The sequence below is a fragment of the Lottia gigantea genome (genome assembly GCF_000327385.1).
Source record: "Lottia gigantea unplaced genomic scaffold LOTGIsca_5, whole genome shotgun sequence".
In the NCBI taxonomy this organism is placed as follows: Eukaryota; Metazoa; Mollusca; class Gastropoda; family Lottiidae; genus Lottia; species Lottia gigantea.
Window position 1 is genome coordinate 170,645 of NW_008709715.1, and position 22,403 is coordinate 193,047.

The window sequence follows — 22,403 nt, forward strand, 5'->3', positions numbered from 1 at the left end:
AGGTTTTTTTTTAAATAAAAAAGAATTATAAACCCTTTAATTTTGCCATTATCGGGAAAAAAATAATGATTCATGATGATAGGAAGCGCTAGAATGCTCTGAATTTTGTCAAAAACAAGTTAGATCGCCATTTTTTATGGGGGGGGGGGATCCATGTTTCAGTGAATCTTTATCCCCGAGAAACAAGTAAAAATATCTTTCTAGAACTAGGAAACCTGGTACTTGAAAATAATCTTTTATTTTCATATATGAATCAATTCAGTAAACAAATATGGAAAAACAAAAAATGAAACGGAATACTACTAACACGTAAGACCAAATTCTTTGGAAATATTTGAAGCCCAGAGAAAAGCAGCCGTTAGAAGTTACTCACTGAATTATATATATACAAAAAAATATCACATGTGGTATATGCGTGGTAAATGGTGATAAATTCGGTCGCACTGAGATACCAGGTGTCCTAAAGCTGAGCATTCCCTGCTATTAAAGTAACATCATACATGTGTACGCCAGTAATAAGAGTCGATCAAATGGATGGACAAAATCCTTAACATACAAATGACTTCATAAATCTGAGCTGTTGAGTAAAATTACATAGTATTTAGATTTTGACGTCACGGAAAGCTGATGATAATTGTGATGAAAGATTTGTTTAATTCCATCTGGGAGTAGTTGGTATAAAGGAGAAGTTATAAAAAGACGGTAGTCCAACATGTGATTGATTAAACTCAGATGTCCATTTAAACGGTGGTAGATCAGATCCTAATGTTGGACCATTTATAACATCAGCTTGTAGATTTAAAGCCATTTTGAAATCCGTGACCTACAATAAAGAGGTACACGTATTATGAATTAGAGAAGATACTGAAATATTGTAATTTTCCTAAAGTATGAATGTTTCTTATTTTCCTTTTCCTGACTCCATGGTTTGATTCTGAAAAGAACACTCTATTGAGTGCCTTCACATCAGTTGGTTCATTACCAGATGGTTGTGAATAATGACATTGGTGATGAGTTCCTAACACAAGTCAATACTTATTTGCCTGAGAGTTGCGTTCGAAACTTGTGACCGCTACTCTTATTCGCAACCATAAGCAAAGTAACTGGTGATTGCTATGTGTGAGGGCACCTTTAAATAAATAATTCCTACCTTAGTATCGTAGCAACCCATTGTATTTGGGGATTTCTCCAGATCACCTCGACAACATACTGAATTACACGGATCAGATTCCGAATATGGATCGGTTTTAAAATCTAAAACAATACAACACAATCAGAAGCATTAATCGCAACACCATGCTTTGTGATTTATTTTGATCGGTCTATTTGGGATGACTCAATTCATATCTACCGCAATGACCTCTTGTGGGTCTTGAATCTTCGATTGCTCTCTCTTTTTTATTTCTCTTTGATCAAATAGCAATATCAACACGTATATTCAAAAAGAATCGATGGCATGAAAGATGGTTAAGTTGTATAATTGGCCTACATACCATTATATCTCATAATGTGTTTAAATGTTTCTAAATCTGTAACTTTTCCTTCATCTCGTCGGAATATTTTAGCTCTGGGTGCCAACTGATAGGATAGATCTATACCATGTTTGGCAACAAACTCTGGATAACCACTCTTATTATAAACTTCTTCAAAGAATGGTACATTATAACTGGGCCAGTAGCCTTGAACACAAAGATTCAAACATCAGAAATTAGATAATGATGACATAAAGGGCGGAAAACAGTACTAAGGTACTCTTTCCTCATATTTAGTTACACTTGGCCTTTGAAGGTTGGTCTATAAACATCAATAAACATAACAACAACAATATAGCAAAATTTTATTTTTAGTATCCAAAACATTTTTTCCGTATAACCAAGCTCAAAAAATAATTTTTATACTGAATAAAGAACTAAAATATTGCATATTAAAAGGCAAGGAAGTATTTCGGACGTTTGTGATCATGTGTTACATAGGAGATTATTATGGCCCCATGCAGGAATGAATGGAGAGATAAAGCTAAATACCTATACCTGTGCGTAGAATAGGTGTAACATCAGTAGAACTAACCAGTCCAGGAATTTGTTCTATAATCCACAGAGCATTATCCTCTATGGCTTTATTGAGATGTATATTCTTTAGATCTACTATCATGTATTGATTATTATAGGTACCTGTATACGATAACAAAATATTTTCACTGTTAGAATAGTCTTCAATACATCATTTGTAAAGCGATATAGAACTATTGAACAGAACCAAAAACATGTTAAGCTATGAAATTTTCACAAAACTGAACCATTTCTAGGTAACTGTCTATACCAACATCAGTTATAGAACGATTTAGAAATATTTCTTACAACACATGACTAATTCAACCATCCTACACTGAGCAATTCAATATCGGATAATTTTCACAGGATGGAGACGGTATTGCTACATGGACAAACATTAGAGCAGGATAGAATGAAATATGATTGGAGAACAAAATAGTAGACGGGGTAAGGTCAGACATAGCCAGTGACCCGACAGTGAGCTTGTCTGGTCGGGGTACTTGGTGAAATTATTAGTTTACTCGATGGAATTAACACAGAACCTCACCTGAGTTGTATCTGCTGAAAGAAACAGCCCATTGTTTACCAGAATTAGCCATCATATTGGCTATTCTGACTCGATGCCAAGCTAACAGACTTTCAGGTTTACAGTATTTATATAGTGTTTTGTTGAATAGGTTATTTGTGGTCTGTAACATCACCATTTTACTACTGAGAATATAGAAATCATCCACAGATATCAAAAAACCTACAAAACAGAAAGATATACAGGTGTTTTATGGCTTCACCTTGGAATCTGCGTTCCTATACTAAGATTGGCAATGTAGGAACTGTTGAACAATGCGTATCTTCGGGAATTAAATCTATTAAATCAAAAATAATACATTCGTGTTGAACAGTAAAACCTAAGTATTAGAACATTACCCCGGGTGCTGCACGGTGCTGCAACAATTCATTTGTGTGGATCCAGGTTATGGACCTTGCACACGAGCAGTCCAAATAGATGCGTGAATCTGGTGTATCGATAATGTTCAGATTGAAAGGTTTTCTCAATCGATGCCTTTTCATCTGGTGATAGCGAGGTCAGTAAGAACGACAAAGTGTTTCATTGGAAAGAACACCTGTGAAAATCTTTAAAATTCTAAATCATACCTGGATAACTGGAGAATGAAAGACGTTTAGAAGATGTCTGAGTATCTCTGATGTTAAAATTCCAATGTTTAAAAATTCTATAGGTAGCTCCATAATTAAACCAAGTTGAATGGGACATATAGATGTTTTCGTAAGCGCCTAAAACCTGTATAAGGGAAAAGTCTTCTTATACATTTCACGTGACCTTTCGTAACATCCAAATAATATTCAAAAATTGATTGGCGGTCGGGTACATAACTGAACAAGTGCTCTTTAATACCAAAATGACATTAGTAGCTTAATGGATTTTCAGAATCTGAGATAGCAATTTAACAGATCCGATTGCGTCAGATGTTCAGAAAGGAAGGGAGCTCTCCTGTCATCATATTTTGGTTTGATTTACAGAAGCAGTGTCATTGTGTTGGAAGCGGTTGGACATCATGCCCAAGATTCCAAAAGGGGAATATGGGATCGAATCATTAATCTCGAATGAATTGATTTAAATGTCAGTTATTGCAGCTTCTTCTATGTTACCTTGACCATAGCTGAACATCTGCCATGAGTGTGAACATATTGAACAGCTTCCTGTCTGTTCATTTTTCTCCAATCTGGTATTGCCTCGGGATGAACAATATTTATCAAATCAAATATATCACCATTACTATTTAACATTTGAAAGTCATATTCCTCTAGTTTCTGGAAAATAAGGAAAATTGGTAGTTGGTTCTTTGAAACTGTGGCACAACACTTCCTTAACTTATATAACCGTGCCAACTTTTAGAGCTTAGTTTAAGTGGAAGATGGAAAATGGAAACGAAACCATCTCATTTTGCATTCGGTATTAGCCTACATGATCCAACGGAAACAGAAGACTTTGCTTGGTGAGACACTGTATGATCGGTGATGTATTTTGCTCACGTGGCAAGACCAAATCATACAACCTTTTATGGTAGATTTCGTGTATTTGTTATCGTAAATCAGTTTATGACCTTCAAGAAGATAATAATGAAACAATAACATGTTTTGCAATGAAGCTATGAGCAGTTTTGGCTGCACCTTGAAATACTGAGAGATAATGTACATACTGGTAATGAAGGTTTAAGTTCTCTGGCAGCTTGATACCCAGCAATCAAACCATCCAACTGAGATAAAATATAATAAACATGTCTCCAGAATCCATCTTGTGGTGATTTATCTTCTATCATACTTCTCATCCATTTATCTTGTTTATTAAAATACTCCTTCAGTTTTTCCTCTATAATGGATCTATCTTTTATCCTAAATATCACGTCTCTTATATTCTGTATGTGCTGTGATATACTTCTGCAATTATAGAATACGAGTCATAATTCATACATCTGGAATAATTAGGTCGAAATATACTGTACAAAATATACTTTGTGCCAACATGGTGTGGATCTGCCCTTGGTTCCACAATTCCACTATTCGATATTTGAAATGAGCATTACGACACATAAGATTAGCAGGACAAATGAGCTGGGAAAGAGTGTCTTTGGTGGATCAGAATGGATTGTAAAGACGAAAGTAAAAAATTGACCACAAGATTGTAGAAATGTCACGCCTCGGCCAAAGGGTGAAGAAAACTTTGTCATTGCCGTAGATTAAGGTGTTAACTTGCAAAACGATTCAAATTCGTTGACCATTGAGAGTGGAGATGGTATTCCATTCGCCGCCATGGTTCCACAAATTTTGCGGTAAACCACTCGTCTCTTACACCAAACTTCAAATAAGGGTAAAGATCTGAATTTGATAATCTGTGGTAGAAAGAGAAATAAATAATTATGTTGTCTTAGATAATAAGGATTGGAAAGAACAAGAGTAACAACGAACCTTGCTGTAAGAATTCCTTCCAAGAAACCAGCTGAATACATGATATTGGCATCTAGCTGATGGGGTCCATACCCAGCCACAAGATCTAATGTACTCCATCCTATATCTAATAACGAATCATTGTACACTCCATAAGCTGAAGAATCAACTTTATCTATCACACTAGCTTTAAAGTTGCATTCTCTCTCTTTACAATATAAACTACCATTAAATACCTTGTAACCTGTAATAAACAGATAATACAATAAGATGTATTACATAATGCACGAATCGTTTCGGTCAATAAACATCATTATCTAAAGTACAATTGTTACCAAATAATACAGACCGATATATTTTCATGGATGGTCGATTTTCATCATAGTGACCACTTTTTGTATTCTATTAAAAAAGTCAATATAAATAACATAAATTCTAGTTTATTCAGCAACTAGACAATGGATTCAAACCAGACAGACAAAGAATCTTCCGCAGGAAAATCTCTCAAAGCAATCAGTTGTTACATGATTGAACAGTATGCCAATATATTATTTTGTTATTGATTGAATATTACTCAGTAACGTATTTACTTGTAATACAAAGTTATATAAATAGAATACATATTTTTATACTTCATTTCATAATTTCTACCATAACTCACAGAAAAATGCAATCCTTCAAATAGTTAACTACTAACTTTGGTATTTTAAGAAACTCGGTATTTGCCTTCAAGGCGAAAGTGAAAAAGAGTATTGCAAATACTATGGTAATAATGATGTCTTGTAAACTCTTACCTAAAATGTAGGGCAGAAGAAAAATTGTACAAAATATACTGTAGTACAACATAATGAATACTAGGCCTACTATTCTTAGTTTCAATACATGATATGGCAATACCGATATTCTGTACTCTTTATCAGATCCCAATGACAACACTCGTCTCAATACACCCTAACACTTATCACATGACTTACGTCATCACGTGACACTAGAGCTTTACTCCTGTACAGTTCTATGACTAGAGTTACGCTACTCCACTAGTATCCAATGTTCAAATGGGAAATTCCCTATCTATTTATAGCAACACATATCAATAAGTCTCTACTTAGTTGGAGCTGTGCATAGACAAAGTGCGATTGGGTGATTTTGAATGATGTACCACGACTGTAGATGACTGTAATATCCACTTTAAGCCCTTTAGAGAAAAATAGAGCGCAGTAAGTTTTAAAAGATAAAAAAGAGAGCGCAGTAAGGAAGTTATACATTAGCCTTATGCTATTAACCAATGACCGGGAAGTAAGTTATTTCTTCAAGGTATTAATATATGAAAATTGAATTTTATGTTATATCTTTAAACTTCCAACTGTTTATTTTGATCTTATGAAGCCACCACTACGGATTCATTACAACATGTTTGGTGATATCTACCATCTTGGCTACCCCCCGATAATCGTACTGGGGTCACCCTGTTTTATCTTTGTCCACGAATTGTGATTTATATATATGACTTTGGTGTGAATTAAATATATCAATTAACGACTATATCGCGTCTGTACTTGTATAGATTTATAACAAATGGCTGAATAGTATTCATTATGTGAAAAGCGCAGCCATTTTACATTTGTGAGTAGATCAATCACCGTCGAAATTTGAGCAGCCAAATCCATACGTGTCCGTTTGAAAGTTAAAAAGATAATCTGCCATATATAGAAAATACATCTATAAAAATTGTTTGAAGGAATTATACGATTTCCTACGTCTGAAGATTATTTACATATATTCAAGATCCAAATCAACCCTCCAAGGGCGCACCTGTCCCCTTCACAAGATTGCATAACTATCATATTAATGTATAGTGTAGTTACAAAACCTAATATGATTTTAGTGTATGAATGCATTCAGAAACCGAAAGCCAATTAAAGTGCCTATTTTAGTAGCCATCTTGGATTTTGAAAGATTCAAATTATAACGTATTTCATATGTTACTGTTACTGTTACTGTTTTTCACACCTTCGTATGCCTGTCATCGATACTGTCTGCTTGCATTTGCAGCATTTTGATTTCATTTCCGACGTCAGTGGTTCCTGTAATTCCCAGAAACCTGATCAGATCATGACGTCCCCAGTACTTGAGGGCGAAAACGGACGGGTTCCCTAACAACACTTGAAACAGTTATTATGACGTGTAAAATGGGATAGTTGATGGAAATCAAAGTCTTTATTTTATTATTTGAATAAATTAAAAGATTTCATTTATACAATGTTGAAGTATTACGATCAGTGTCTTATACCTTGACATTATTGGGCACCTTCCTTGTAACACAAAAGTTTGTAAAAGTAGCAATTTGATTTGGTACGCTGGCAGGCCTACAGCCAATCAGCCTCTCCGTCATGGGCTATATTGGCTAGAAGCTTCCGTGCTTAGAAGTAAATATTCCATAATTAAAAGTGGTATCAGGATGTATAGGACCTTGACATTGTTAAGGTTTTGAGCTGGCGTAAATTGTTGTTTATCTTTTTGTCTTGCAGTTTAAATGATTGAGTCTGGTGAATATGAAGAGTGTGATGATAACAATGTGGACTACAGTAAAATGTTCCAGCAAACCAGTCGTCTGGCCACCTATCTTGTAATGTACAACCATGTCTTTACTGAATTTAATCCCTTAAAATTTGCTAAAAACGGACTGTTTTACAATGAGCGCTATAGTGTCATCATTTGTTTTTCGTGTCGAAAAAAAACACCCACTAAGTTCAAACTTCTGTTACCCGGACCTGCATATACCAAATGGAACTTCCATTTTCCAGAATGTAAATTAGACAACAATAAGCCTCTACCGGTACCCGATACAGATGTTTATGAGTTAATTCAAATTCACCTTCATCGCGAATATTGTAGAGAAACATTTCAACCCCCGTCTACTACCAATGAACCACCACCACCATCAAATCCCCCTACAGACCTTCAGACAGCATCTTCTCAAAAACCAAAACAACAAAAACCATCCTCTCAACAACTGACTTATTATGATTCAGTAGATAAAAGATTGTCAACCTTTTCCAACTGGCCATCAAATCGAGTCCACCCTGTATCACTTGCTGAAGCTGGATTTATCTACTTAGGAACCGGTGATACAGTTCAGTGTGTATATTGTCAAGGCAAACTTTCCCAATGGGAAAATGGCGATGATCCAATTCGAGAACATTTTCGACACTTCTCTACTTGCTTTTATATTCTTGAAATGAAGATGAACAATAGCGCTCTTTTAACTGGAACATCTAATGCTGTAGAAGTTACAGATTCTTGTACTGATCGACCACATGTAAACACAAATTCGTCATCTGATGCTCATGCTTCCAACAATCCAACTACAAATAATAAATATATAACAATGAGTTCCAGATTTGAAACTTTAAAGAATTGGGCACACCTAACACTGACAGCAAATCAGCTGAGTTTAGCTGGGTTTTATTGGGATGGTAGGTGTCATATTATAAAGGAAAACAGTAGCAAATTCTGTTCATTTAGTCAGAATACTGCATACTGTGTAGGCATGTTGAAAATTTTTTAACGAAAAAAAAACATTTGGTATACATTTTCTCTTGTTTCACGAACGATTTTATTGGATTGTATGCTAGAAAATACAACCAAGTCTGTTAGAGTCTTCCTGATTAGCGGGCGTACAATCTAATCAAATTGCGGCATTTACTATCTTCCGTGATATAAGGAAAGTACCTAATGTCAAGATGTTACACCGAATTCGTAATACCTTGACATTGTGAAGGTTTGTCTATGGGACCCAATAGATCGTAAAATACAGTGCTTCTCAACCTCAGTCAGATCAGTCCTCCCTGGAAGAATTTTTTCAAATATCATCCTCTCGAAAATAAATCAATCATTTTGAAACGTATTTCACACGTTTGCAACGATTTACCATTAATGAATATAAAATCCTACTCCACAGATAGAGATAGATCAATGTCTCCCTTGAGCCGAATGTTCGTTCATTCTGATTTCCGTCGTAGATCACCTAGCTATGAAGTTATCTTTACTGAACCATGTTTCTTTGTGAGTGCATCACATTAACCGTGCTGAATCCGCACTCCACAAAATACGTGGTAGGAAATGGTAGCAGTGAGTTCCTCCCCATTCCCCCTTGGCAATAATTCCTCCCCGTGGTCTACTTCTGTTGAGAAGCGCTGGTCTAATGCATTTAATTATATATGATGCCCTTTCCATTATGAAAATATATTTCTTGCTTTCAGAGGAGAAAAAGTCGTGTAAATGTTTCCGTTGCAATGTTATAATCACAAACTGGCAAGTAGATGATGACCCATTCAAAGTACACGCTTTAAAGTCACCTGAATGTTCATATATTTCACAAGTTAAAGGAAAACAGTTTGTCGCTGATACTGTTAAGACATTTGTAAGTTTACTTTTCATTTTAAGGATGATTTTGGTGAACGCGTCCTATAAAGAATCCTTATAAATAAAGAAAGCATGTAATTCACATAAATATGGAAAAATTGTGTCGCATGTGAAGTGATTTGGATTTCCGATTTCGTTTCTCTTCAAAACTTCAAGATTTCTACGCCACACAGCAATGGCACAATTCTTTTCTTTCCCTCTGAAATTTTATTTTGTCACTTGTATTAACCAGTGTTATATATACATTTTTCGGATGTTCCTGAACGCTCTAATTAGTGTAGTATTACACTAGAAATGGCGTTGATAGGGACATTTGGTTTTTTCAGTCAAGAATATCCATTTCATTTAGCAGAAATAGTATAGTATTTTGTCTTTGTAATATCTAATTTCTGCACTATTGCAAAATCACTTCCATTTATAAAATACCCACACACAAGTGGTTGACGACATGAGATCGCCGATTAGAACACGCCATTTTCAAATTTTGATATTAAAACAATTCTGCACAGTGTGAATATCTATATACTCAAACGCATAAGTTTAGATGTAGTATACATGTTATTTATTTTATTTTGTCTGTTTAAAATATCGACTGGATCGATCACGTAAAGAAATTGGCATTTTCAGTGTTACTCTGTATTTAAAATTGCAAATTTTAGGCAAATTATGAGTAAAGAACAACACTCTGAGACGTGTGAGTGCGCTTAACGCCGATAATGGCGCTCATGTAACACTCTTGCGGGTGTAAATATCTCTGTAACACTTTTCGATTGTTACTCTGCAATGCGTATAACACCTTATGACAGTATATTATCAATGAACAATCCAACAGCTGTAAAACTTGCACCGTAGACAGTGACACGTTGCACATTTTTATACGCCCACGTGAAATGGGGGCGTATATTGCCGTCACCCATGTCCGTCCGTCCGTCCGTCCGTCTACAATTGCTCGTACACACTCTACAAGACAAAATTCTTGATGGATTTTAACGAATCTTGGCATGAGTGTTCTTAATCACCCAAGGATGAACCCTATTGAAAATCTGGAGAATCGAAAAATATTTAGTATGAGTTATTCCCTTGTTCTTGAAAACGCGTTCAATTTTTAGCTCGTAAACAATCTAGAAGGCACAATTCTTGACAGATTTTGACGAAACTTGGCATGAGTGTTTGTTATCACCAAAGGATAAACCCTATTGAAAATCAGAAAAATCCAAAAATATTTAGTATGAGTTATTGCCTTTTCTTATTCAAAACTGCCACTGGGCGTATATAACATTCTTATATTATATTATATTTTATGGCAGTTAATGGGAGACAAAGAAACAGGTTAGTTTAATTTATTTTGTTTAATCTTGTTTAATTTATTTTGTTTAATTTATTTTGTTTATTCGCCCACGAAACGCCAGTAGATAGATATAGATTAAATTATGGCCCATGTTTAAAGTTCGAATTTGCATGACCAATTGAGTATATTTATCAAAATTTGACTCATATACAGTTTCCACGATTTAACTGTTCAAACTTATCATCATGATATGTGTGCCAACTACTTCTCCTTTCCTAGACAGATCTGAAGTTTATAACAAGGTTACGTCACATTGTATTTGTTATATTTTAGCTCCTGTGTCAAACTGGGATGAAGATGTTCTAAATGTTGGAATACCTAATAATACACATGAAACAGGTATGTTTGATTAGAAAGTATTAAAACATCTGTATGGTTTTTGAGCGTTTCGAGAAAAGACATGAATTTTGAAGCTTTTTAGAATGTGAAAAGAATACGTCATCGTACAATTATTGTTGAATGTAGGTTGGATCAGTTTTGGTATTATGGCTAATTGTTATTAGGGTAAATATTAAACGCGAGATTTCGTATACTGCAAAGAACGCACTTCCTTGCGCTTTATTGTAATAATTGTTGGTGAACAATTAATAGTGATATGGAAATTTGAATAGCTCTAGAAACAAATTGTGTTCAGGAGTAACGTTGATCACATGGCTTAATTTCTTTGATTTTGATTATGTAGATGCTCTGAAAGATGAGAATGAGAAGTTAAGAGATGAGAAAATGTGCATTATCTGCACGATCGAACCCAAAACTATTCTTATATTACCCTGTGCTCATTTAGTATGTTGTTCAAAATGTGCTAGCTCTTTACAAAGTTGTCCAGTCTGTCGAACAAAAATCATGGGGACAGTGAAAACTTTTCTACCGTGAGATAAAATGAAGTACTTGTGTATATCAATCAACCAATCAATTTATTGCAGTGCACAGAACGCACTGCATTGTCTTCGTAATATTAATAAAAAATATGATTTTAGCACACGTTTTTCATTTTCTCAGCTTATCCGATTTTAATGATTTTGGTGTCAAATGAAAGAACATACATAAAACTTAATGGAAAATATAGGAAGCTGATTTTTATACGCCCACGTGGAAATGTGGACGTATATTGCCGTCGCCCCTGTCCGTCGGTTCGTCCGTCCGTTCACATTTCTTGTAGGCGCGATCTTGATGAAACTTGGTATGCATGTATATATTGATGAGATTTCGGTCAAGTTCGAAATTAGTAATAATCGGAAGAATGGTTTCAGAATTATTGCCCTTGACTTAGTAAGAACGCGTCAAATTTGGCTTTCTCAGCTTATACGATTTTGATGATTTTGGGGTCAAATGAAGGAACATAAAACTTAATGGAAAATGTAGGAAGCTGATTTTTATACGCCCACATGGAAATTTGATCAGGTAATTTAGAAATGGTTATTTAATCATAGTATTCGTAGTAAACTGTTCCAACATCACACCAAAAACGCTTCTCACAGTAAAAAGCAACAGTATTTATAGCAAAGGACAAGCATGATCATCGTAAACCGCGCCAGAGTTCCCCTTGTTTATAACAACCCACGTTATGGTGTTGGTAATATGTTTACTCTAATAACTATATGAGATAGAGACAGGGTTTTCAACCTGGGGGTAATTTTGGCATTTTAGGTTGGTATTGAGGCGCTTTGCAGTCTTGCATAAAATTTTGGGAGGGGGGGGGGGGGGGTCCTGTCAAATACTTGGATAGGCTACAGATACCAGGTACAAAAAGGTGGACAAAGCTATAATCGAAATAAAGGAAGTTTAGCAGACAAGCAAGAAAATAAAGTGGTAGAGCCTACTTGGAAAGATTAAGATCAGTCAGTGGATATAGAAGACGAGGCAGTTGAACCTCTACTGAAAAACTATATGTCAACAATATAAAACAAATCTGGGTAAGAAATCAATGGAGAGAACGGTAATGTTGTCAAGCATGCTGACAGGATTAATTTGATTGGTGCATATAAAAAGTTTATCTGTGGGGTATTAAATTATTTCAAAATCTTGGATCATTTAGATGCAAAAGGCATCTACATTAGACCTACAGCTAGAACACTCAGTCACAATATTTGGTCCATGGGGTAATTTTTTGAACAATGTTAACAGTGTGAAAAGTTAGAGTAGGCTATGCACAGCTTAGACCTATGCATATGGAATCCTGTCACATATTCAACCCTGTCAGATATTCTACTCGTGATGGTTAATTTACTTAAAACATAATAAATTACATTAATCCATATACAATACCCTTGCTCTAACTATGCCCTGTGTATTATACACATCAGTATATAAGAAACAATTGTGGTCTGGATGTAAGAAACAATTGTAGTCTGGATGTTACAATTTCTCATGTTCTTGGAAATCGAACTCTCTATTTATAAAAATGAAAATAGCCTGGAGTTAAATAAAAAGACTTCTGTAATAATTATAGACATACTGCGGTGTGTAAAACTGTAGAATGATAGAATGCAAATCGATATTTTTCATGCTGTAAACAATTATTGTTAGTTTTAAGTAGTGATGCACAAATGAGAAACAAATTTTAAGCTTGCATTATTTGATTGGTGTGCAGTCGTACATTTTCGTGCGTGATAGGGTGCAAATTAGTGACGTCCATGATAGACCGAATGAATGTAAATAAATAGAACTTCCTTTAAGTTCTCTATTGACTCTAATTCGGTAGTTTAATATTTCTATGACTTAGCCTTACTGTGATTTTCAATTGATGATTATTTTCTGTTAGGCCTAGTGATTTTTTCATCTAATGTTGAGTGCCCAATCTTCTTGGTTAAGAACGGTCTCTTCTTAGTCCGAAAAACTCAAACCTTTTCCTCCAATTTTTCCACAGACACAAAGTAGTGACAGAGGTTTTGACATAATTACATACGATCTTTAAGCTTTTTGGACCATTGTCACTGTCATAGTATTGCCAATTACCTGTAATAGACTAAGCTTTTTAACTGTAATATTATAATAGATTATAATAGACTGTTCCTATATATTTTCATGCACTATCCTCCATTGACCTCTCTCTAAACATCAACACACCTACAAAGGTTATAGCCTACCATGTGTAGTCCTTCTGCCTGATACAGGACTGATACTCCAAGACTGCTACAATACTAATGGTTTGATATCAACCAAAAGATATTACAGTCACCGAAACCCATTTATTCATAGAAAAACAAATTATAAATTGCTACCAGTTTCAAGGAGGAGTTCCCACCTTTCTCAATTTAGCATTTGCATATTGTTTTATTTTCATTATAAGGATAGGAAATGTTACTTTCAACAGCTCTAAACTAAGGGTTGAGAAATAATGATTAACGAGATATAATCATTAAATTCTTCATTTGAACATCTGATAGAATTGACTGAATCAGATGCTCAAAAGTAAAAAAAAATCAATGGAATATATCCCTTTGATATTTTCAAATAGATTTGTACGCAATTTAGTTTTAGGTAATAAATGCACAATGGCTGAAGATAGGGAAGTTTTAAGAGAAATATGGGAAGGAAGAATACCAGTCTGTTTTTCTCTAGCTGAAGAAGAAATCTATACTGGAGAACCACCAGATCTATATTATGTAAGTTTGCAACCAGGGTTCCATTGTCAAAAATGCCTAACCATAAAGATCTATGCACAGAACATTGATTTATTTGATCTCATTGCTAGCATTACAAACCTAGAATTTATTGAGATATAAATTTGGATAAACACTGAATATTGACTTGGAAAGGCAAAGGTCTTATGTGGAATTATCTATCTTCCCTTGTGTAACCAAGATGCTCTTGGTACTTGTTGAAGGCAGCTAGATAAGTGCTGACTGGAATGCCGTTATCAGGATCACATAGATGCACAGGATTAACATACTGCTACGCATCAAGATTCTAGAAAGATTCTCCCAAACTGATAAAGACAGAACTGTGTAGATAAGTAACGGTTTATTATAATATTTCAGTTACTGGTACCAAGACAAATTTATTTTCCTTTGGTCACAGATAAAGTTCAACGTCATTTTATAGCTAGTGTTGATCCAGATAAACATGGTGAAATGTGGCTAGAATATGAGGGCCAGCCTTTGAAATGGTAATTTTCTTCTAGAATCTAGACTATACTATAATGTGATATACGCACAATTTTTTAATGAAAGGCATAAAAACATAATCAGTAAGTGTGATAGTTTAGAATAGATATTGTATTCCATGATTCCAAGCATTATCACATAGCAGTTCAGTTGGCAAGTCAATATGATTTTTCAAAATTTTCATATTCAAATTCATAATATAATCTGATGATCAAATTGATTATCAAATGTTTCAATTTAAATAAGGAACCCCTGCAATCAGGTTAAAATTGGTTGTAATACTGGTAATTAATTAATCAGTATAAAAATTTGTTCCTATGTTTCAGGCATTATCCTGTAGGAGTTCTATTTGATTTATTTGCTAATTCCAACAGTCTACCTTGGAACATTACTGTTCATTTTCAAGTAAGGTTACTCTTCTATATTTACAAACAATTATAGCAGGACATCATACCTATAGACCATGATATAGTTATTTCAAAATATGTCAAGGAATTCAGTGTTCATTTGATATTTCTTTCTCATTTACAGTATGGTATTGTTTTGAATATGATTCAGTTCTTACATTAATTCTAGGCATTCCCAGAAGAAGAGCTCCTTCACTGTCCAGCTAAAGAAGCTATTGAATCCCATTTTATGTCTGTAGTAAAAGAAGCAGATGGTTTAAAACATAGAGGACAATTAGTGAATAATATGCAGAAAAAAGATCATAAACAACTTTGGACTGGTCTACAAAATGGTGTGTGTGTGAAAAATAAGATGATATTTGAAATGATTGAATTTTGAATATTTTTACGCATTGAATGAATATGCCAAATTTTTAAAAGCCTAGAGACCAGTCCCTGGTTTTCATGAATGAATTCAACGTGCAACATGATAGCATTGAACTTATTTTTGTAGACCTTTCATTATGAATATTTATTACTAAAGTTTTTAACAAATTTCATTGAAACTTAGTAATAGTTTCATGAAGTTTAAATGCTTAAGTGGGTGGAGTTTATGGTATGTGTCTTTTGCAGATAAATTCGAACAGTTCTGGTCTGTAAATAAGAAATTAATGGAATCCTCTGGTGATGATTCATTTAAATATATTCCATATAGAATTTATCAGGTATGTGAAGGTATATAATATAAGTTACATGTGTATTATCAATATTGCTCTATGAACTATATGCCTTGTGGTATTAAATAAGCAACTAATTGATTATCCTTTATTAGCATAGATTTGTGAGATAAACTGGTATTTTTTTAAGAACATCTCTAATTTCTATTGATATGTAAGTATTAGCCTTCAGATAACTCCTGACATTCAGTGACAATTTGACACTCTCAAAAGTAGCTTATTTTGTGTTGCTCATTGCTCTTCACTATATTCCTATTCTAGAATGATAGACCCTATATACAGAAACTATTTAAACCAGTGTCTGATGATGGGGAAGTTCAAACATTACGTGATTTACTTAAAACATTTGATAATGATGAGTTATGTTTTAACCCAGGTAAATGTTTTATTTTTTATAAGTATTTAATATTAATAATTAGTATAAGTGTAAGTACAATTAGCACTGATATTTTTTATGTCATAATTCCATTGAATTTATATAAGCTATTTAATAGTACTGATACATGTTTCTGGTAAGCAATCCTCAACAGGAGATCTTGTTTGCAAATAAGGGTCGACTTCCCAAATATTTTGACTCAATAGAAGTGAGAAGTGCACAACAAGAATATTCTTCTGTAATAAGGACAGTAATTTAAAAATACTTGCATGCTGCTAGCCTTATCAAGAGCATCTAATACTATTTAAAATACTGCAAATATATTTGAATTATTTAACATTATATAATTGTAAAAACCATTTTCTTATATTTTTTTATAGATATTTCCTCAGAGAAGATACTACTAATCCAAGGTATACAACCACCATTAGAAACTCCTATACTCTGGTTAAGTGAACATTTTAGTTATCCTGACAACTTTCTACATATTTGTATCGTGGATAAAATGAAAAATGAAAGTTAAGATGTTTGAAATTAATAAGTGATAAAAAATAAATGCTGACATGTAATTTTACCCAAATAACACACCATGAGAAAGTTAAGAAAATCATCACATGCTTAGAGCATAGTCATTAAAACATTTGCTTTTCCAGCCGAAAAGCTTAATTTCAACTATTTATTATCGGAGTAAAAATCCAAATTGACGAAATGACTCGAGACTGAATGATTTGGCAAAGCATGTACGACTAAACTAAAGAGTTGCGTCCCTGTGCCATTTCGCTATTATCGGGAAAAATTTCAGTCAGTTCAAAATTAATTTAAAATGAAAGGAAGCGTCGGAATTGTCTGAAATTTGCTGTGAATATTCAGGACACATATTAGTACGTCTTTTCCAAGTTTCCAACTATAGCTTCACTGGAAGGGTAGGGGGGCGAAACAGCAACAGTGCCACACTTTCTAGATTACTGTAAATGTTATATATATATTCGTTCATGTCAAGTTATTGTATTGTTATTTTGTTATTTATATATATTAAATCAGATGTTTATATATCTAGTTCTTCTATTGAAAGTCAATTTTATTGAAGGTATGGTAGAATGAATTAATATAAACATATCCACATAGGTAATTTGATCCTTTCAATGCCCAGATCATATTGTGAAAGAATATCATGGATGTTAATTGTCATTCTGCAAAAAGTTTCTACTGAACAATTTTTGGCTGCAAATGGACTGGTTGTCTAGCTTATTCCTGAAATCATAGGATTTCTCTCCTAAAAGCTTTTCTAGATTTCCTAAAATATCCTCAGGTCATCTAAGCAAAGTCATGACAATGTGATTTATTATGTTCAGTCTTTCTGGTTGTCTTCGGAAATATGCCTTAGATGTGAGGACATATCTTATTTCATTGTTTAACGGTCTAGTTTCCAACCGCTTAGTAATATTACCTGTGCAACACATCAAATGTGAGATGTTTAGGCCTGCAATTCGATCTTCCAAGTCAAATTTTGAATCTCAGGTGGATTAATAGCAACAGGTTTATCAATACCCAAAATAGAACACACACTTGATTTTAGAATTAAAGTCTATTCTGTGAAGTTTATTTTCTAAGAGTAATAATAATAATTATAATGACGATAATTTCGATGACATTATTCTAACTAGAATAAAAAATATACACAACTGAATACAAATATACAGTAGATTATTATATTATTTATTACACAACCAGAATATATATATATCATACTAGACTGGGAATTAACTCTGTGAACATCAACTAGAACTGGCTTCCAGCTATATCACACCCATCTTCTTAAAACTAGACAACAATTTCGTATTTTTTTTGTTTTCTTATGTTATAAACCAATCAAACCGTGTTATGTTGAGCCCATTTGTTGATACAATAGGGGTAGCTGTGGGATAACGAAACCTAAAGTAAAGCCTTGTTCAGTCTTGCTCCCACAGTTCCTCATTTTATCAAAAAAAAACTTTTGATAGAAAATCTTCAGAGATTACACTGTAGACTTAGAACATCAGAAAGCAAAAAGATACAAACTTGTAATTTAATTTGATAAGATTGGTAGCTCACCATTATTTCAGCTTCTTCAGGCGATTCAAAAAAAAGACACGAGCAGTCTATTTTTTTTTAGAACAATAAATAGTTAAAGAGACTATGTAATCTTTTCATTGTTTAATATTTGCCACCTGCATATAAAATGGACTGCTCTATGTTTTGAATCTGTCAAACAAAGATATTTCTGCTCATCCATGCCAGAGCAGTCCACTTTAGGTAGAAGAAATAGTTAGAAGAACCTTTCTAACCTTTCATAGTTTTAATTACCACTTACACAACCTACATATAAAATAGACTGCTCTAGCTATATTTTGAAACAAACCACAGGATACATCTACATGTATCTTATCAACATTCAAGGGAAATATACACAGGTTTGGAATCATTCAACTATTCACAGAGCTGTCATCCTGCATTGTGGGATACCCACTGACATATAACTGCATATCTTAACCCTGGAAAAATTGTTTCTTTACAAATTATGAAATAGATTACTCATTTTGTTTTAAAACAATGCCCATGTTTTGAATTTATATTGGATTCTAGCAAACCTTATTTTTTTCTAGAATATGAATGAGTGAGTTACCCCAGGGTGATAGGTATATACCAAATAACTCTGGGTATGACAGGATGACCTGTAGAATGGTTAACTTTCTGTACAAATTTCACTAAATATACTACTGAGTACAATATATATCTTGCTAGTACAAATTGTGTGCATAGATAGAGAATAAACCATAATAATATCACTAATCAACAATAAATTAATACGTGTGGCCAGTGAAAATGAATACTATTAAAAGACAAACAAAATAAAGAGATAAAGGTTCTCTTTCCTAATGCCAGAATATCTTGCACATATATATATATAAATTAGCTTAATGAAACATATAGGAGCAATCATATAAAATAGAACACATAAACTTTAGGATTATAATGACATATGACTTGATGTTTGAAAATATAAAATTGGCTATTTGATGAAAAAATATGTTTAATATATACCATAAACCATGTAAATATAATTATACTAGCTAGCAATTAATAGGATTTAAATCTACTTATAGTTAAAAGCTTTTGGTATTGACATTGTGTGATTTAAATAGCTGAAAAACAAATTAATCATTGTTAATTATTTTTATACAAAATGTTTATTTTTATATATTAATCAGGGTTCCAAATTAGTGAGCATGCCCTTCCTAGATGGTTATAGCAAGTCAATTATCATAATCTATTAAGTTTAAAGGGATTGTAAAGAGGTTTTGTTAATGGTTCCTGCAATTCCACTCAAATTCAGTGTTTTGATAACATCAGTAATTGCAAAGGGCTTTATGTGATACAAGCATATTTTGAGATTAGTGAAGTTATCAAACATTTTTGTAAGACTGCAGGAACCATAAACGTCTGACTGATAATGGAATGGTACAAATTGATGCTATCAGTGTCCCCAATACACATACAGAAATTACAAAACCTCTTTAACAATCCCTTTAATATAATCATTATATTGGAATACAGGTACTTTATTATAATAAAATAAAACTAAGGAGTAGTATACCATATTATTGTGTTCAGTTATTTAATGTGATCTCTACCCCTAAATGTTGTTTAAGGATTATTTATTGTATAGTTGGCACCAATGTCCGATATGAATTCAATATGATACATGTATATTAGACCATGACTTATTGATACAAAGTCACATTAAAACGTTAATTCAATCTAATACAAATAGTTACTCACTAACCACTATGGTTTCAGAAATAAAGTTATTTCAACATTTTATCTTTCTTTTGATAGTCTTTTGTTCAGATTCATCATTTAACTTAAAACTTAACCCCCTTTTTCAGTATAGGCTTAAGTTTCTAATAAAGCAACTCAATTAATGGTTATGAAATTTCACCATCACATGACATATTGAATGACAGCATATGTTAGATTCTAAGTTATAAGTAGATAATTAACATACAAAGTCCAATTCAGAAACCACAATGGCCAGAAAACTGTTCAACACAATTCACATCATGAAAGACAAGAAAAAATTCTATTTTATCACAGAGCTTGTCATCCTGGCATTTATCATTATTATCATTATTATTATTATCAAAATATACTTCTTGACCTCCATTATTCTTCGTAACATTGCAATATGTAAAGTAATGATATTGCTTGAGCAAACTCCATAGCATAAGCCCTATAAAATAACAAAAAAAATGTTGGCACTAAATTAAAAATTAAAATCTATACTACAATTGTGTTCGCACTACTAGTTCGCACCAAATTATCCTTTATCTACAGTTAATGTCAAACCTTATTCTATATTTTTAGCGGGAAAAAGAGTTCTGCTGTACAATACACTACAGATGTATCATTAACAAACATGCATTTTTATTAATGTTGTTCTTGGCTTGATGACCTCACAAATCCTGCATATAAACAGTACAGTTGCAATATTCCAAATACATGTTAATCTTAATTGTTAAATATAGAATAGGTTTGACATCATCTTGAAGAGATTCAGATTTCTAGCCTTTCTATGAGTATCAAAATTGATCAAAGATACTTTGTCACTATTGCAAAAACCAAGTTTAAATGGTTGAAATAAGAATGTTATAAATCAATCTATCAAAAAAAGATTACAATTTTGTTTCTTTTCATTTTTTCTGTTATTTTTCGTCTATATCTATAACCGATCAAAGCTGTAATGTAGGAACTGTTTCTTGATAGCAGTATTGTGGGAAAGCAGAAACAAAATTAGAGCAATATCAGCCTCTTCAGGTCCCACAATACATCATAGTAATGAACAAATGGGTCCTACATGCATACCTACATGAAAGGCTTTGATTGGTCACTCGTAATGTCATAAGAACAGTACTGCAGTAGAAACTTGTTAGATTACAATTAAAAATAAAAATATCAGAAAATCAGACTGAGTGTAAATAGAATCTTTAAACCCAAATTTATAAAAAGGCTAGAAAACCTCTGATGAGTCATATTACATGTTATATACATAATTACATTTCCAACTACTTCTATTTATAATTACCATATATATCATATAACTAATACAGTGTTAAACATACTGCAAGTCAAACTAGACTTCTAAAAGTTCTAATCTATTTTGTGTGACACATTCAAAGCCAACTAAAATCTATTTCTAATAAAATAATGGAGTAAATATTCATAATTTAACAAATTTCTTCAAGTACCTTAACAAATTTTAATTTTTAATGGCAAGATTACAATTAGCAAATTTAATAGCAAAACAATTATATTGATAGCCAATATTGATGGTCTGAAACATGCTGATTCACTTACTGTCCTCTATACTGTACTATAATAGATGGAATCTGAGGGAATGAGCCATCAAATGGATTGTAAAGAGGTTTTCTAAAGATTTATGTGTATCAGGGACACTGACAGCATCAATTTACACCATTCCAATTTCCAATCAGACATCTGTGGTTCCTGCAATTCCACTAAAACTAGGTGTTTAATGACATGTTTTATCGCGATGATTGAAAATTGGAATGGTGCAAACATCTGATGATATCAGTGTCCCAGATAAGAATCAGCAAGTTTCAGACAAATTTTAGACTGTAAGTCTGCTATTACTGGTAATTATGACTTATAACTGATGATATCCTAAACCCTGATGTATTTACCATAACCATATATAACATCAAAAACACAACCTAGTACCTGATGAAGTCGTTAGGCTAGTTAGCACTAGAAGTTTGATTGAAGCTAGAGTGTTGAATATTATGTTGTAATATGATACAATAATAGAGATATGTGAATATAAAATACAATCTTACACCTTATTATAAATACTTATATACAAATAAATCAACTCAGGTAAGGTATGACAAACTCAGTCTTATACCTTGATATCATTAGGCATTTTTCTTGAATCATGGTAGTACATAAATGCAGC

General features: G+C 33.1%; 3 protein-coding genes across 3 annotated transcripts; 2 read left to right on the top strand and 1 right to left on the bottom strand.

Moving 5' to 3' along the window:
• Nucleotides 1–220: 220 nt before the first annotated feature.
• Nucleotides 221–5,958, bottom strand: LOTGIDRAFT_205711 (hypothetical protein). The gene is made up of 10 exons (XM_009061719.1): nt 5,807–5,958; nt 5,034–5,256; nt 4,268–4,505; nt 3,717–3,878; nt 3,204–3,348; nt 2,599–2,799; nt 2,031–2,171; nt 1,494–1,679; nt 1,151–1,254; nt 221–823 (listed from the first exon to the last, which is right to left on the bottom strand). The coding sequence occupies exons 1-10, from the start codon at nt 5,856–5,858 to the stop codon at nt 653–655; spliced, it is 1,623 nt and encodes a 540-aa protein (XP_009059967.1). The 5' UTR covers nt 5,859–5,958; the 3' UTR covers nt 221–652.
• A 2,094-nt stretch (nt 5,959–8,052) lies between these two features.
• On the top strand, nt 8,053–11,652 carry LOTGIDRAFT_94905 (hypothetical protein; the record flags this gene model as incomplete). Its single annotated transcript, XM_009061720.1, has 3 exons — nt 8,053–8,488; nt 9,275–9,439; nt 11,468–11,652. Coding segments are annotated over 3 exons (786 nt in total), but the record flags the coding sequence as incomplete, so codon positions are not given.
• Nucleotides 11,653–13,436: 1,784 nt separating this feature from the next.
• Nucleotides 13,437–17,439, top strand: LOTGIDRAFT_203132 (hypothetical protein). Its single transcript, XM_009061721.1, has 8 exons — nt 13,437–13,482; nt 14,260–14,390; nt 14,766–14,893; nt 15,218–15,296; nt 15,468–15,630; nt 15,911–16,002; nt 16,276–16,390; nt 16,771–17,439. Exons 2-8 carry the CDS (start codon nt 14,280–14,282, stop codon nt 16,911–16,913), a joined length of 831 nt encoding a protein of 276 aa, XP_009059969.1. The 5' UTR covers nt 13,437–13,482; nt 14,260–14,279; the 3' UTR covers nt 16,914–17,439.
• The last annotated feature ends 4,964 nt before the right edge of the window (nt 17,440–22,403 follow it).

Excerpts from the sequence above, each read along its gene's own strand:
- LOTGIDRAFT_205711 (XM_009061719.1), bottom strand. The coding sequence starts at position 5,858 with ATGTTGTACTACAGTATATTTTGTACAATTTTTCTTCTGCCCTACATT. Across the intron at positions 5,257-5,806 it reads TCTTCTGCCCTACATTTTAG|GTTACAAGGTATTTAATGGT; the intron begins GTAAGAGTTTAC and ends TGTTTATTACAG. Across the intron at positions 3,879-4,267 it reads AACTTAAACCTTCATTACCA|AAACTAGAGGAATATGACTT; the intron begins GTATGTACATTA and ends CTTATTTTCCAG.
- LOTGIDRAFT_203132 (XM_009061721.1), top strand. The coding sequence starts at position 14,280 with ATGGCTGAAGATAGGGAAGTTTTAAGAGAAATATGGGAAGGAAGAATA. Across the intron at positions 15,297-15,467 it reads ACATTACTGTTCATTTTCAA|GCATTCCCAGAAGAAGAGCT; the intron begins GTAAGGTTACTC and ends CATTAATTCTAG. Across the intron at positions 16,391-16,770 it reads TGAGTTATGTTTTAACCCAG|ATATTTCCTCAGAGAAGATA; the intron begins GTAAATGTTTTA and ends ATTTTTTTATAG.